General features: G+C 39.9%; 1 protein-coding gene across 4 annotated transcripts in view; it reads right to left on the minus strand.

Moving 5' to 3' along the window:
• LOC138803697 (protein transport protein Sec23B) overlaps positions 1-16,377 on the minus strand; it is a 44,806-nt gene that overhangs the window by 10,555 nt on the left and 17,874 nt on the right. For all 4 annotated transcript variants that reach the window (XM_069987754.1, XM_069987755.1, XM_069987756.1 and 1 more), the window contains exons 5-14: positions 15,120-15,356; positions 14,327-14,412; positions 11,596-11,740; positions 11,097-11,255; positions 10,687-10,802; positions 7,960-8,083; positions 6,359-6,439; positions 4,248-4,337; positions 3,145-3,251; positions 1,037-1,190 (exon numbers count right to left, since the gene is read on the minus strand). In XM_069987754.1, coding sequence (XP_069843855.1) covers positions 1,037-1,190; positions 3,145-3,251; positions 4,248-4,337; positions 6,359-6,439; positions 7,960-8,083; positions 10,687-10,802; positions 11,097-11,255; positions 11,596-11,740; positions 14,327-14,412; positions 15,120-15,356 — 1,299 coding nt within the window. The remainder of the gene's footprint in view (positions 1-1,036; positions 1,191-3,144; positions 3,252-4,247; positions 4,338-6,358; positions 6,440-7,959; positions 8,084-10,686; positions 10,803-11,096; positions 11,256-11,595; positions 11,741-14,326; positions 14,413-15,119; positions 15,357-16,377) is intronic.

Raw genomic sequence — 16,377 nt, forward strand, 5'->3', positions numbered from 1 at the left:
TCTTCTTTCAGCTCCCTTGAGCCTACAAAAATCTTTTTTTTTTTTTTGGGTCTGAACTCTGGGCCTGGGCACTGTCCCTCAGCTCTTCAGCTCAAGGCTAGCACTCTACCACTTGAGTCACAGCACCACTTCTGGCTTTTTTCTTCTTGCTTATGTGGTGCTGAGGAATCGAACCCAGGGCCTCATGCATGCAAGGCAAGCGCTCTACCACTGAGCCACCTTCCCAGTCCCCTTAAATCTTTTTTTCTTTTCTTTTCTTTTCTTTTCTTGTCCGTTGTGAGGCTTGAACTCTGGGTCTGGACCCTGTCCCTGAGCTCTTCAGCTCAAGGCAAGCATTCTACCACTTGAGCCACAGTGCCATTTCTGGTTTTCTGTGGTTACTTGGAGATAAGTCTCATGGACTTTCCTGCCTGGGCTGGCTTTGAACCGTGATTCTCAGATCTCAGCCTCCTGAGTAGCTAGGATTACAGGTGTGAGTCACTGGCTCCCAACTCTTTCATCTTTAACAATAGTCTTTTCTCCCAGGAATCTCCTTCTAGGGGGATGTTAAACATGAACACATGCCTATGCTACAACCCTGCTTGAGAATCACACTTAAGTCTAACCTCTCCCTAAAGACACATTGTAATACTTCTTGCTTCCTCTCTCCTGCTTGGATCTGGCCTGATATATGAGGCATCTCTCACTATGCATGGATCCCAATTTCTAAAACACCTCCTAGATGCCGAGAAAATATAGGACTGTAACATTCACAAAATCACTAACGTAACTCAATTGTTACCAAATACCAAAATACTAATGCACCAAATAGTCCATACATTTTGTTTCTTTCCAACTATGATGTCAGCTCTTGAATAAATGCGCATTTAACATTTGTTTGATACACTCTCAGAATGTCCAGTGTTTGGCAGAAGGTAAACAACTGATAAATACTTGCTAACTGACTGTATAAAACAATAGGTTTAATTGACAATTTTTTTTCTCAAAAGTAGAGCAGAGACCAACATTGAACCCAATGCTATTATTTTCAACTTACCAGTCTGATGAGTTGTCGGTCCAACCACCGGAGCACATCAGGCCCCTCCTCTGACTCTGCCCGGAACACACCTAGCCGTGCCATCAAGACTGCAGCAGCCTCTTGATCAAACGCAGCTTCTATATGCCTGAGCTGACTCTGTGCATCTGCCCAACTGACAATTCCAGAGTTAGTGCCAGGCATACATTCAGAAGTGACTACAAGGCCAGATCTCCACTTTGATAAACATAAATCTTATTTCTTTGTGAAGACAAAGAAATCTTATTTCTTTGTACTGTACTTATACTAAGGACACCTGGCATACATTTTTAATTATCCATGGTGACATCTGAAGACTCTCAGCTCAAAAGAAAAATGATAAAGGAAAATTTCTCTACATCTACAAGATACAAAAGCAGAAACTCAAGAGACAAGCCTGAATATAATGTTCTTCCTTCTATGTCAAATTAAAATTTACAAAATGACTTTCCAGAATTACCTGATAGACCAAGAATAAATACACACTACAAACATGATTATTATCTCCAGAATACATAAAGAATATCTGTAAATCAATGAATAAGTAAAATAAATAAACTTTACAAAAACAAACAGAAGCTATCACAGAAAAAGTCTGTATGGTATAAACATGAAAAAGTACTCAACTCATTGCCCATGTAATTGTAACCCCTCATTACAGTATTTTCACAATAAAAAAAAGAAAAGAAAAAATACTCAACTCAATGATAACATGGGGAAAGACAAATGGAAGTGAGATACTGATCTACACTGACATGTCAAAGAATAATAATGTTGATTGTTAATAAGGTGGTAGTACTCTTCTTACAGTACTGGGGAAGAGTACAAATAAAAAAGTAGTTGTGCCAGGCGCTGGTAACTCATGCCTGTAATCCTAGCTACTTGGGAGGCTAAGATCTGAGGATCCTGGTTCAAAGCCAGCCCAGGCAATTAACCACCAATTAACCACCAGAAAACCAGAAGTATCGCTGTGGCTCAAGGAGTAGAATGCTTGCCTTGAGTGGAATTGCTCAGGGACAGTGCCCAGGCCCAGAGTTCAAGCCCCATAACCGACCAAAAAAAAAAAAAAAAGAATGTTGTTGTGTAGTATCCAAAATTTAATTTCTAGAAAGTAGCTAAAATGAGACTAGAGCTGTAGCTGAGTGGTAGAAGGCATACTATTGCATGCAAAAGGTCCTGGGTTTGATCTTTGGTGCCACAAAATAAAAGAGAGAGAGAGTGAAAGAGAAAAAGGAAGAGAAAAACAAAGAAAAAGAGAAAAGAAACAGAAATACCTCTGTGTATAAAGACCTAAAAATATGCAGCACTGTTATAAGGGCTTACAATGTTCTTTAACAGAGAAGTGATATATCCATGCGAACTATGAATTACTATGTAACCACTACAATGAATAATATAACTGGGCACTAGTGGTTCAAGCCTGTAATCCTAGCTACTCAGGAGGCTGATATCTAAGGATCAAAGATGAACACCACCCTAGGCAGGGAAGTCCATAAATTCTTATCACCAATCAAAAATGGTAGAAGTGAAGGTATGGGTCCAGCCTCGATCAAAAAAAAGTCAAGGACAGCAACCAGACCCTGAGTTCAAGCTCCAATATTAGCACCAAAAAATGAAACAAAAACAAACAAAAAAATAGAAAAAAGGTATAATATTTTCAAACATCCACATATGACTCGGAATATATAATAAACATAAATGCTGTGCAAACAGTTGCTATACCATATTGTTTAAAGAAAATGGATAAGAAAAAATGTCTATATGCTCAGTACAGATAAGCTTTTAAAACATATTACCCATTCAAAGTTGATTAACTCCCTAAATGGAGAAACCAGATACAGAAGATCTTCTGAATTTACATTCTACTTTAATGAGGATGGTTTACATATGTAATAAATGAGATCATAAAAAATAATATTCATTGAGCTATATCTTACTGAAAAGTATTCCTCTAAGACAAAGGCTTAAACAATCAAGTTGGATTGGTGAGAACCATCCAATAAAACCAGAAAAACCACCTCAAAGATGGTCAAACATCTTTTCATAGGAAAACTTTCAGTATTTCAAGACGAAGAAAATGAGTTACTTACTTGCGGGCAATGGTGGTCACTCGAATGCGTTTCTGGGTGCTGGAATGTTGATACTGAGTGACAAACTGAATGGCTCCTCTGCCTCCCTGAGGGATTGGGGCATTGTGCTGCAGGGTGAGAGGCCACATACATGGTTACTGTCATAGGCATGATCCAAACATAGTTACAGAGCCTACAAGACTTTTCTAAACACTTTTAGGGATAAGATACTTGAAGCATTTTAAACCACACATTAAGGAGGTTCATAACTCCACTGTATATAACTTCTACCTAAAAGAAAAGAGAGGGAAGAAAAGAGAGAAGAAGCAGATTTACTTATAAACTTCTGGGGTGGGAAGTATAGCCTCAATGGTAAGAGCACCTATTTAGCAAACATGAGGTCTTGTGTTCAATGTCTAGTGAGGAAGAACCTGAACTCCAATTATCGATGAGTGCTGGAATGTTCAGGGATGAAATACACTGATGACTGCAAGCTGCTCTGAAATGCATCAAAAATAAGTTGGACCAATAAACAAAGGACAAAGTAGCTACAGTAAAATGTTCATTTTTGTGGGTTTATAGGTATTCACTATATCATTATTTAAATATTTTGGAATTTTTCTTAACAAAGTATTAGGGAAAGGGCTGGGAAGGTGGCTCAGTGGTAGAGTGCTTGCCTTGCATGCCTGAGGCCCTGGGTTTGATTCCTCAGCACCACATAAGCAAAAAGAAAAAAAAGCCGAAGTGGCACTGAGGCTCAAGTGGTAAAGCACTAGCCTTGAGTTGAAGAGCTGAGGGACAGCGCCCAGGCCCAGAGTTCAGGCCCCACGACCGGACCCAAAAACAAAAAAAACAAAACAAAACAAAAAACAACAACAACAACAACAAAGTATTAGGGAAAGATTTGGCACATTCAAAAAATTCAATATTATAATGGCTGGTAAAAGTAATAATTTCAATCTAAAGCCGACTAACCCCTAGAAGAAATAAAAAAGACCATGCCAGACTAGCATCATGCCTGATCCAATAGTAGCAAGTTATGAAGTAAGTAGCTAGAGAACACTGGTCTGTAAAAAACAGACAGGATACTGTAACATGAAGACAGGTGAAGAAATCTAGCATACCTGATTGACAACTTCAAAGTAGACGCCAAGGGTAGATGTGGGGTCTAGGCCACAGATTTTCCACTGACTTGTGCCACCAACACCAAGTTCCTAGGGTTGGAAAGAGGAATGTAAATATACAAACAATCAAAACTCAAATCCTGTGATTAACTATCTATGAAAAGTACTGATTAAGCAGGGCAAGCCCTTAAATTTATCTCTTTCTAAATAAAAATTGGAAATATTTTTTACTGAGAAACAGAGCATCAAACAGCATAACATTTTCAATACTTTAAATTTGTCGTATTTGTATTATGAATTATTTTCATTACAACATATATACATGAAATGGTATATAACAATGGTATATAATGGTATATAATTCAACAAAGAATCAAGCAAGTCAGGTAGGGAAGAATAGTTACCTGCTTGAAAGTTTTATGAATTTCTTATTATTATTAGAACAAGAAATAGTGTGATAGAGCCTGATACAATGACACATATCTCTAATCCTAGTACTCAGCAGGCTAAGGCAGGATCCTGCTATGTTGCTCCTGCTGATCATAAACTCTTGGGCTTAAGTGATCCTCCCATCTTAACTTCCCAAGTATCTGGAACTAATGGCATATATCACTATGCCTGGCTTTGAAATACTAATTTCTAATTCAACATTTTCATGTAAAAGCTACACATAAATTCTCAGTGAGAATGGAGGAGAATGTAATAGCATGAGGCTCCTTTTTCAATGATTTGTTGAATGGCACATAGAGACAAAATACAAGGTTCACTTAAATGTGAATTTGAATATTATTTTATAGAAAAGACGTTTTAAAAAAAAGACCTAGAATCTCCAACTGAAATTACTAGAGTTTTAAAACATATACTGTCTTCATAGAGGTGCTGGCCACTACACATTACAACAGATCCCAAGCACATCTGTGTTTACCAAGTAAAGTGCTTATGCATTAGGAGAGTCATCCATGCCACTCTGAATCCACCTGCACTGCACAGTTCATTCTCACAAAGACAAAAATGAAGATGTGAAAGATGACATCTCCTGTAGGCGTCTCCAGTGATCTAGGCACTGTTTAATTCTACCTTGTTTAGTTTTCCTAATATTGTTGGAAAATAGGTACGTTGTTATCCTCACTTGCCAAGTATAACATTAAATCATACAGCCATTAAGTTCTTTAGCCAGGCCACACAGATGCCAAGTGGTAGACTTGTGCCCTGCATCTACACTGCCTGTACAGTCCACTTACCTAGTGAGGAAGACAATGAGGGAAGGACCTGACTGTATAACTACCACTGGACCACTTGGGAGAACTCATTGAAAAAACTGCGGACCTCTTGGCAGATATAGCAATAATTGGAGGGCATGGGTCACCAGCAAAGCCCACCATCCCAAGTTATGACTGAACTTTGTTCTCATAAACTCACCATGTGATACCAGAGAACACAGATGTCTGCATCTGTATTTCATCTGTTGCTCAACCAACTCTGGGTGTGGTTCCTGTTATATTAGGTTCATTAGCTAAGAGTGAGACAAGTTGTCACCTTAACGGTTACCAAACACAAAAGATTTTTTTTTTTTTTTTTGGGTCTGGTCGTGGGGTCTGAACTCTGGGCCTGGGTGCTGTCCCTCAGCTCTTCAGCTCAAGGCTAGCACTCTACCACTTGACCCACAGCGCCACTTCCGGCTTTTTTCTTTTTGCTTATGTGGTGCTGAGGAATCGAACCCAGGGACTCAGGCATGCAAGGCAAGCGCTCTACCACTGAGCCACCTTCCCAGCCCCACAAAAGATTTATTCTAAAATATTTTGTTGAATGTTTGTGGCACAGTGGTATAGCAAATCATGTAGAGGTTACAAAGTAAAGAGTAACTGGGATACAGCTTTTCCATGTTATTTCTTTCTCTGAGAAAGATTTCAACATACTGTCTCTGTCTTTCTGGTCCTTTAGACAGATACATAGAGAGGACAGATGATGCCTATGCCTCAGATTTGTGGTCATCAGTGAAGGCTATCCTATCCCCACTCACTGGTTACACCTAACAGCTGATACACTATAAGGTCAATGACTCCTCTTATAAGCTAGCTATAGAGCAGTGAAGATAATGGAATTTTCCTTACATTTTCTGATACACATGGTCCTTTTACATTCAGAGATACACAGGGACCAATGGCTCCTGCAATCTTCAATTCCCGGGAAGTCTAAAACAAATTACAAAAGAGTATAAAGTTAAAAATGACTGGGGAGGAAAGGGATGGTAGGGGAAAAACAAAGGAGGAGGTAACAATGCTCGATAGGAAATGTACTCATTACCTTATTCATGTAACTGTAACCCCTCTCTAAAGTATTTTTACAATAAATTAACATATTTTTTTAAAGTTAAAAATGACTGAGATCTTCCAGGTACCAGTGGCTCACACCTTGTAACCCCAACTACTCAGGAGAGGCTGAGATCTAAGGATCGTGGTTTGAAACTAACTGGGGCAGGAAATTCCATGAGACTCTTATCTCCAACAAACTACTTCAAAAATAAAGCTGGAAGTGTCTCTGTGGTTCCAGTGGTAAAGTGCTAGCCTTGAGCAAAAGAAGCTCAGGGACAGCGGCCCAGGCCCAGAGTTCAAGTACCAGGACTAGAACAAAAAAAAACAAAACCAACAACAACAACACTGAGAGCTACCCTGCTCTCAAGAGTCACAATAAAAAACATCAAGGAAAATCTTTTAATGTTATTCTAACAAAAGAAAAATCCCACATTGATTACAGCATCCAACTACTCACCCATATCCTATATATTGACTAAAATTTTATTGAAATCTATCCTTCAAAGCTGCAGCAAGGGCTGGGAATGTGGCTTAGTGGTAGAGCGCTTGCCTAGTATGCATGAAGCCCAAGGTTCGATTCCTCAGTACCACATACACAGAAAAAGCTGGAAGGGGCACTGTGGCTCAAGTGGTAGAGCACTAACCTTGAGCAAAAGAAGCTCAGGGACAGTGCCCAGACCCTGATTCCAAGGCCCAGGATCAGCACCAAAACAAAACAAAAAACAAAATTTAATTTATGAACCCCAACATAATGACAAGACCAACAGATTTTCGAATCTAAATTCAGTTCAACAAAATGCACTCTTCTTCATCTTAAAAAAAAACTAATTTAAGAATGTTGTTTAACAGTTAGCTTCACCACTAATTCTCCAATTATCATTTCTAATGCTCCTTTTTTAATGTTTTCTCAATGACTTAGAGTCCACTATCAGGGACTGAGTTTCTGCACAGACAAAACCAAAATGCACAATGCTATCTACTTCAGAACATTCTGGTTAGTCTTCAGACAGGAGTAAACATAAACACAGATGATCAGTGTGGTGACCCACACTGATGATAGATGCTGGCCTGTGTGTGGCTTCCTGTCAAGACACAATAGTACATCTAACAAATTCCCCCATCACCCTTTCTCAACTTCTATCTGTCCTAAAGCAGAGTGGAGTAGGACCTGCAGGGGAACCACCAGCTTCTTGTGTAGAATGTTAATAAATATACAAGTTATCCTTGAAAAGTAAAGGGACAAGGTAAATAGTACACTCCATGATAGCCTTCTGTTGGGATCCTTTTAAAAACTGGCCTTTAGGTGCCTGTGTGCAAGAGGCTAAGACTATGAGAAAGTACAAAATGAGAAAAGAAAGCAAAACAACATTAATTCCATTCATGTTTTAAGTGTATCACACCTTTACTTCCAAAGTAGCACCAAATGCCATGCGGAAATCTCCATTAAAATCTTTACTAAAAATTCTTTGGAATGTCTGCTTAAAGAGAGAAGTGTTGAAAGAATCTCCCATCACCATGTGGCCTCTAAAAAAAAAAAAAAAAGGATGTTAGGATGACCACAAGCCCATTCATATGCTCCCTCAGTATATAAACAAGAAAAAAAAACCTGAAAATATACCATCACTACTAACTTAACTGGAAAACAGCATGTTTAGTTTATAAATTTTCCAAACACTAAACAAAGATAACATAAATAACCACTTCATATTTTGGTGACTACACTAATTACACAAAGCTACAGAGGTTAAAATCTCATAGAATTATACATGTTCACATGTAAAGAAGGATAAAAAAGCCAAGTGTCAATGGCTCAGGCCTGTAATCCTTACCATCTCAGGAAGCTGAGATATGAGGATAAAGGTTCAAAGCCACACCAGGCAGAAAAAGCCATTAAACCCCTAACTCCAAATAACCACCAAAAAAGGTGGAAGTAGATCTGTGGCTCAAGTGGTACAGTGCCAGGCTTAAGTAAAAAAGCTAAGTGAGATAGCACAGGCCCCAGCACCAAAAAAAAAAAAAAAAGTTGGCAAACTCTTATAAAGGTATAATTTACTAAAGTGGGCCAATTCCAACTTTATAATGTTGACACTGTACTATATTTGTGTAAGAAGAATATGAATGAACCTATCTGCTCTCTTATCTCATTGGCAATTTCTACAAATCTCTATTTCTGACAAAAAAAAATGGATGAAAAAAATGCAGAGTATGTTGACACATGCATATAATCACAGCAACTCAGTAGGTCAGTAGACTGAATTGTGAGTTTGAGAATAATTACTCTATATAGAAAGATCCTGACCCTCCCCTCAAAAAAAAGTACCCTTCAATCAATAAACTCATCAGCTTAAATTTGTCAATGTAACATTCTGATACACATATACATGAACATGTGCTACTGTGGGTATGGCACATACATATATAAATATGTGTCTACTGTAGAAATGACTGCTTATTGCTGGCAAGGAAAAAAATCCCCCACATTTGAGATTAAAACAGTGACCTGTGGATTTGTATGCAGAAAGAGAAACTGAGTTTTAGTTGATCTTCCCTCTAAATGACCAGCTATGTACTGAGAAAACATCTCCAGATCCCAAAACAAGCTCATCTTAAGTTCTCATACAAACTTCTTTATCTTTTATTTCAGTCATACTGAAATATTTGTGGAACAGAATGACTTAACCTAAATGTTACATATGTCGAGAGTCAAATATATACCAATAAGACTGATGGAAATAATGGCTCCTCCATAGAAACTACACACACACACACACACACTCTCTCTCTCTCTCCCTCTCTCTCCCTCTCTCTCTCTCTCTCTCTCTCTCTGACACAATCTCAGGGCACTCACAAATACTCTAAAGTTTCTCGAAGAATGCTCCAAATCAAGAACTCCTATGGGGCCCTGGCAGGAGTCCCTTTTATTTAGTGTACCTCATTAATATAAGTGCCAGTAGAGACTCTAATTCTATCAAGCACATTGGTTGCTCCCCAGCATAGCTTCAAGAAACTCAGGCCTACCTTCCACCCCCTCTATGAGGACAAGTAATATCAGCTAGTCATAAGCCCAGTTCAGAGTTCTATGCCTGTGCTTGTGTTTCTGAAACTATTCCTCCCACGTATGTGAATTACTGGGACTTGTGCAATTGAAGGTTTTGATTCAGTAGGTTAAAAGGCTACACTTCCAATGAGCTCACAGGTGAGGCTAATGCTAAATGGGATTCAAGCACTGCTCCCTGTTAGAATCACTGAAGAAACTTTAAAACAATGTCTGATGCCTACTCTAGGCATGGTACACACAACTATAATCCAGCACTTCAGGGGGTTAGGCCAGAGAATCACCAAGTTTGAGATCAGTCTTGGGTATATAAAGAAACCTTGTCTCAAAAAAGAAAAACAAAACACAAATAACAACAACAAAAAGCCTGGGTCAAATGCTAAATTAAACCAGAATTTCTGAGACAAGACTCAAAGCACAAGTTTTAAAGTTCTTGGTTAGCTTGGCTTTAGATCAGAGCCTGACATCCATATTTCTTACTCTTTCACAGGTATCTGAATCTCCTAGACAGCTGCATACCAGAGCTTCTGACTCCGGTCTGGGACAAGACCAGAGAAAAATATTCCTAATCAGTTCCCCTGAACTTCTAAGGCTCCTGCTAGGCTTCCTTGCATGCTGAGAAACACAGTTTTACATTTGGACTTGTGGGTACAATACAAAGTTAGGCTCTGGGTCAGTGCTTGCTATAGTCTCACATGACACTTAGTGTTAATCACAAAGTATGGTCACTCCACCAAGCCAAGTTTTTCTAATTGCTCTGACACTCAGACTCTACCTTCTTCCCTTATCTCAAGGAAGTACCTTGCTAAAAGCGAAGTACTCTATGTTTTTCTTTTTTGGCCTTGTCTGCATTCAAGCTTCTGAGAAGGGAATAAGGTTACTTGATATAACTTGTTTGCACCAACACTTGAAACCGCCTGTTCATCACTGCTTCTTCCTCCAAGAGACCCACATACCCTCCCCAGGCAGTCAATGAAAGCTCCTAGGTTGGCCCTGTCAATTCTTAGGAATCTATCACTCATTTCTTTCCTTGAAATAACTCAGATTTCCCAAGTGTTCACTGTCAACATACCCAGTAAGATTTGGACAACACTTCATCTCCAAAAGTCCAGTTTGATCAAGGGCACAGGCATAAATATCAATACAGTGACCATTTGCAGCAGTTCTATTAGCAAGCATCTCATAGTGCTGTGGAGAGAAAAAAAACTAACTTTAGGAAACAGTAACTTTATTCTCAAAGTATGCTTTAACATACCAAAGGAAGCAATCAAATAAAGAAATATGGAGATCATATTCTTTAAAATATCCAAATAAATTAGGAATTTAGCTATCAAATCCCAAACGTTTTACTGCCTCAGGGGCAATAATTCAATAATATTATGGAAGACTCAATCTTCAAGAGCATATGGCCTCAACAAAGTAGCTTTCACTCCAGAGAATTCTAAAACTAGCACTGGATAGCTCATATCCAGGAGTACCTACTTTGGTTGCCTTTTTCATGAACCGTGCATTGTCTTTCTCAATGTCATGCCAGGAACGAATAGGAATCTTTAATTCATCTCCAACCACCATGCCAGGTCCCTGGGTTGGGGGACCTCCAGTAAATAGCATGATTCTGGCTCCTGTGTTTGGAAAAGTGCCCTGAAACAATAAATAGCATTTTAGAAGAACAAAGCCCCATCCCTTAGGTAGTTTCCATTTCGGGATAAATATACTCCAAATATGAATTCTCTTGTACTTCCAGCTCCTTTTTATCTGCTTACTATTAATGATATTGCAGAATACAGATAATATAAAAAGCAGCACATATTCTCTCCCTCTGTGAGAAAAAGTGGGAAGTGTGTGTGCTTCCTACTGCTTTAACTTTCCTGATACAAGTCAGTTGACATATGCCACAAAAGAGTTCCAAACAGAGGCAAGAAATAAAATTTCTAAGAACAAGTCTGTAAAATCTGAGAGGTCCCTGTAAATTACAAATTACCTCCAACAAGCCAACAGCAATGGACAAGGCAACACCAGTGGATCGCAAAGGCCTCTTCCCCTGAGTTACTGGCCATGGGTCCCTCTGCAGCTCCCCAAGAAGATCAGTGAGGTTCATGTCAATCTTGTGAACAGGCTGCAAAAATCTGCATGATTTTAAATAGACATATCAATCATGGTTTAATAAAGTACCGCGGTCTTCAACCCCGTGTGCCGCATAGCTAACTACTCTTCAGATAATTATTCCAAATAGAAAAAGCCTGCAGCATTTTTTTCTAAATTACCTCTAAGTATAAACATTAAGAAATTCAAAATACTTTTATTGAAGCATAGATTTTAAAACTTAATACTTAGTGACTTTTAAATGTAGCATGAGAGAAAATCAAGTTGAAAAAAAACAAATCATCAGGCAACAGTGGCTCACGCCTATAATCCTACCTACCCAGGAAGCTGAGATCAGAGGATCTCAGTTCACAGCCAGCCCAAGGGGGAAACTGTGAGACTCTTTAATTAACCACCAAAAAAGGCTGGAAGTGAGGCTATGTCTCGAGTGATAAAACACTAGTGCCTTGAGCAAAAAAGCTCAGGGATAGTACCTAGACCCTAAGTTCAAACCCCAAAACCAGCACACACACAAAAAAAAAAGAAGAGTGAAGGGCGGGCGGGCAGACAGTAGCTTAATTTAAGAAAAGTGATCCTGGCTGGAAATGTGGCTTAGTTGAAGAGTGCTTACCTAGCATGCATGCAACCCTGGGTTCGATTCCTTAGTACCACATAAACAGAAAAGGCCAGGAGTGGTGCTGTGTATCCAGTGGTAGAGTGCTAGCCTTGAGCAAAAGAAACTCAGGGACAGTGCCCAGTGATCCTAAGGTCATGCCTATAATATGAACACAGTTCACCTAAGTCCATTTATATGGACAATCTTCCCTTCTTTTCTTTTTTCCTTCCTTCCTTCCTTCCTTCCTTCCTTCCTTCCTTCCTTCCTTCCTTCCTTCCTTCCTTCCTTCCTTCCTTCCTTGTTTCTTTTCTTTCTTCCCAATCCTGGGGTTTGAACTCTGGGCATTGGCACTGTCTCTGAGCTTCTTTTGCTCAAAGTTAGCACTCTACCACTTGAGCCACAGCACCACTTCCAGCTTTTTCTGTGTATGTGGTACTGAAGAATCAAACCTAGGGCTTCTTGAATGCTAAGCAAGCACTCTACCACTAAGCCACATTCCTGGCTCTCTTCATCTTTCTTTCTTTCTTTTTGTGGGGGGGGTTGGTCGTGGAGCTTGAACTCTGGGCCTGGGCACTGTCCCTGAGCTCTTCAGCTCAAGGCTAGCGCTCTACCACTTGAGCCACAGCGCCACTTCCGGCTTTTTTCTTTTTGCTTATGTGGTGCTTAGGAATTGAACCCAGGGTCTCAAGCATGTAAGGCAAGCACTCTACCACTGAGCCACCTTCCCAGCCCCCCACTTATGATTTTCTGAGTGGTTTGTTAGAGTTTCACGGATGTTCCTGTCCAGGCTATCTTTGAACCGGGATCCTCAGATCTCAGTCTCCTGAGTAGCTAGGATTACAGGCATGAGCCACTGGTGCCCAGCTTTCATCTTTCTTAAAGTTCAGTTTGTATGACTCTTGATCCTTGGCAGTAATAAAGAACATCTGGTTTCGGGCTGGAAAGGTGGCTCAGTAGTAGAGCGCTTGCCTTGCATGCATGAGGCCCTGGGTTCGATTCCTCAGCACCACATAAGCAAAAAGAAAAAAGTCGGAAGTGGTGCTGTGGCTCAAGTGGTAGAGCGCTAGCCTTGAGCTGAAGAGCTGAGGGACAGCACCCAGGCCCAGAGTTCAGACTCCACGACCGGACCCAAAAAAAAAGAAAAAAGAAAAAGAAACATCTGGTTTCTTATCAGAGTAAGAGACTACACTCAGCATATCAGAGGATACATTTTACTGAGACTTCTATAAGCCTAGCATGGTGGGGCCCTGGGCATTCAATGTGTTGAATGCAGTGAGTATCTGCTCAGAGGTCTACTTGAGGGTATTCCAAAGAAGTCTGTTCAGTTTTTCCAGTTTTACTTAAGGATCAAGAAGCCATGTGTGTGTTCAATCAAGAGGAAGGGAATGATTGAGTACAATAATCTTCAAACCTACTAGATGAAAGTATGAACTGAGTTATTTCATTCCTGTAATCCTAGCATGCAGGAGGCTAGGATTACACGATTGCTAGTTTATGGACAGTTCTTAAGATACAAAGACTATCTCCAAAAAGCACAAAAACAACCAAAAAAATATTATTCACAAACATGTTCATTTCTTTTTCTCCATTAATAATAAGAAACCAGAGTTCTAAATGAACTAAGCAACCCAAAGACAGCGATGGGAAGGGAGGAATGAGAAAGAAAGGGGAAGAGCTAAGCAAAAGGAAAGAAATGTAAATATCACCTGATGTGGAAAAAAATAATTGTATTGTCAAAGCTCATAGAATTCACAAACTTTATAGACCATGATAACAACAATTTGCCTTGTGAAGTTTAAGTATCTACTTAAGTAGGTTAAGAAGGTTAAGTATCTACTTATCACTATTCCACAACACTGTGAAATATGTGAAATTTATGTAATCACCTAATCTCAATTAAAAAAAAAAAAAAAGGAAGAAAGAAACCAGAGTTCTAATACTGTTCTTCTCTTACTCCCAAGGGCTGAGCTACAGCCCACTACAGCACATACAATACTACTTGTCAGTATCTCACCTGCTGAAAACAAAAGGGTGTTCCTGAGGTTGAGCTGGTCTTGCTTGCTGTATAGGCATAGCTGGTTTGGTGAGGCCAAGCATATCCTAAAAAAATAGAAAGATTCATTTCCCATAACACTAAAATTTAATGACTGAAAATATTTTTTTGACTGGTCCTGGGACTTGAACTCAAGAGCCTCGGCACTGTCCCTGAGCCTCTTTGTGCTCAAGTTTAGTGCTCTACAACCTGAGCCATAGCACCACTTCTGGCTTTTTCTGAGTAGTTTATTGGAGATAAGAGTTTCACAGACTCTCCTGCCTGGGATGGCTTTGAACTGCAATCCTCAGATCTCAGCCTCCTGAGTAGCTAGGATTACAGGTGTGAGCCAGTGGCACCCAGCTTGGATTTTTTGTTTGTTTTGTTTTGTTTTGTTTTTTGTCAGTCATGGGGCTTGAACTCTGGGTCTGGACGCTGTCCCTCAGCTCTTCTGCTCAAAGTGAGCACTCTACCACTTGAGCCACAGCGCCACTACTGGAATTTTTTTTTTTGGGGGGGTCCAGTCGTGGGGCCTGAACCCAGGGCCTGGGCACTGTCCCTCAGCTCTTCAGCTCAAGGCTAGCGCTCTACCACTTGAGCCACAGCGCCACTTCTGGCTTTTTTCTTTTTGCTTATGTGGTGCTGAGGAATTGAACCCAGGGCCTCAGGCATGCAAGGCAAGCACTCTACCACTGAGCCAACTTCCCAGCCCCCACTACTGGAATTTTTAAGAAATGTCTTTGCTCCTGCTTCTTTCTGTGCAATAGATACAAACCTGAATTTGCTTTGCAGTTAAATCCTTGGTTCCTCGGAAGACGTAACTTTTGGAGATTCCTTCACAGCTTAGTTCATGAACCTGCACCATTCTCCCAAAAGTGATGAGACCCACCAGAGCATCTGGAGGAAGGAGACTCAGGGACATCTGCAAAGACTCTTTGAGGGCTTGAAGGTCATCTTCCTCCAGGCATGTGTCAACCACATAGAGAAATATCAGAGGGGACCGAGCACCACGCTTTAGACAAAAATAAAATAAAATAACATAATGATCAGTATACAATTTTCAAAGCAAGTTAGGTATGAAAATAGTAAGTCTCTATCTACATTTCCCAGGGGATAAGATCTATATAAATTTCTACTTGCTTCCTTAAATGACTATTAAAACAATCAGAACCTACCAACTCTTCAAAGCCAACTCTTCAAATCCAACAACATATTCAACTATTTTGGATATACACATTGTGACAGGTATTATTCACATCTCAGGATACATCAGTAAACAGAACAAAGATTCCTGCCTTCCCCAATAAGCAAACTTTCTAAGGGAGGTTGGGGGGCAGCAACAGCCATAGGTGGAGACAGGGAGCAAGATCAAGCATTAAAGTGGGATCCAGAAGAAAGAGAATTCCAGCTTGAGGAAAAGCTAAGGCAAAGGCCCTCAAGCAGACATGCTCCGGGCATGCTGGAGGACTCATAAAGTCCCATGGGGCTAAATTAAGACAGAGTAGTACTTACAGGTTATTTTTTTCTTTTCTTTTCTTTCTTTTTTTTTAAACCAGTCCTAGGGCTTGAACTAAGGGACTGGGCACTGTTCTGAGCTTCTTTTGAGCAAGGCTAGCATGCTACCACTTGAGCCATAGCACCACTTCTGGCCTTTTCTGTTTATGTGGTACCGAGGAATAGAACCCAGGGTTTAATGCATGGTAGGCAAGCACTCTACCACTAAGCCACCTTGAAGACTGTCTTTTGCTTTGGGTGAAAAGGAAAATCATTTTCACCATTGGAGAGGTTTTATAACAGAGAAGTAACATGATATATGCTTCAAAAGTGCTCTTGTAGTTAAGAACACAATACAAACAGGCAATGGTAAAGTCAGCTAAAAGATTGCTAACAAAATCCAAGTCTGAAGACACCATACATATACCATAACCTCTTATCTAGGATCTGCTGCCCATACAACTCTAAATTCCTAAACCCTTAGTAAGAGTCTCAGACCTCAAAGGCTCTGTAGAGAAATCAATTAACACTGTTGACTA

Source organism: Dipodomys merriami, unplaced genomic scaffold (genome assembly GCF_024711535.1).
Source record: "Dipodomys merriami isolate MVZ:Mamm:240054 unplaced genomic scaffold, mDipMer1.0.p SCAF_346, whole genome shotgun sequence".
In the NCBI taxonomy this organism is placed as follows: Eukaryota; Metazoa; Chordata; class Mammalia; order Rodentia; family Heteromyidae; genus Dipodomys; species Dipodomys merriami.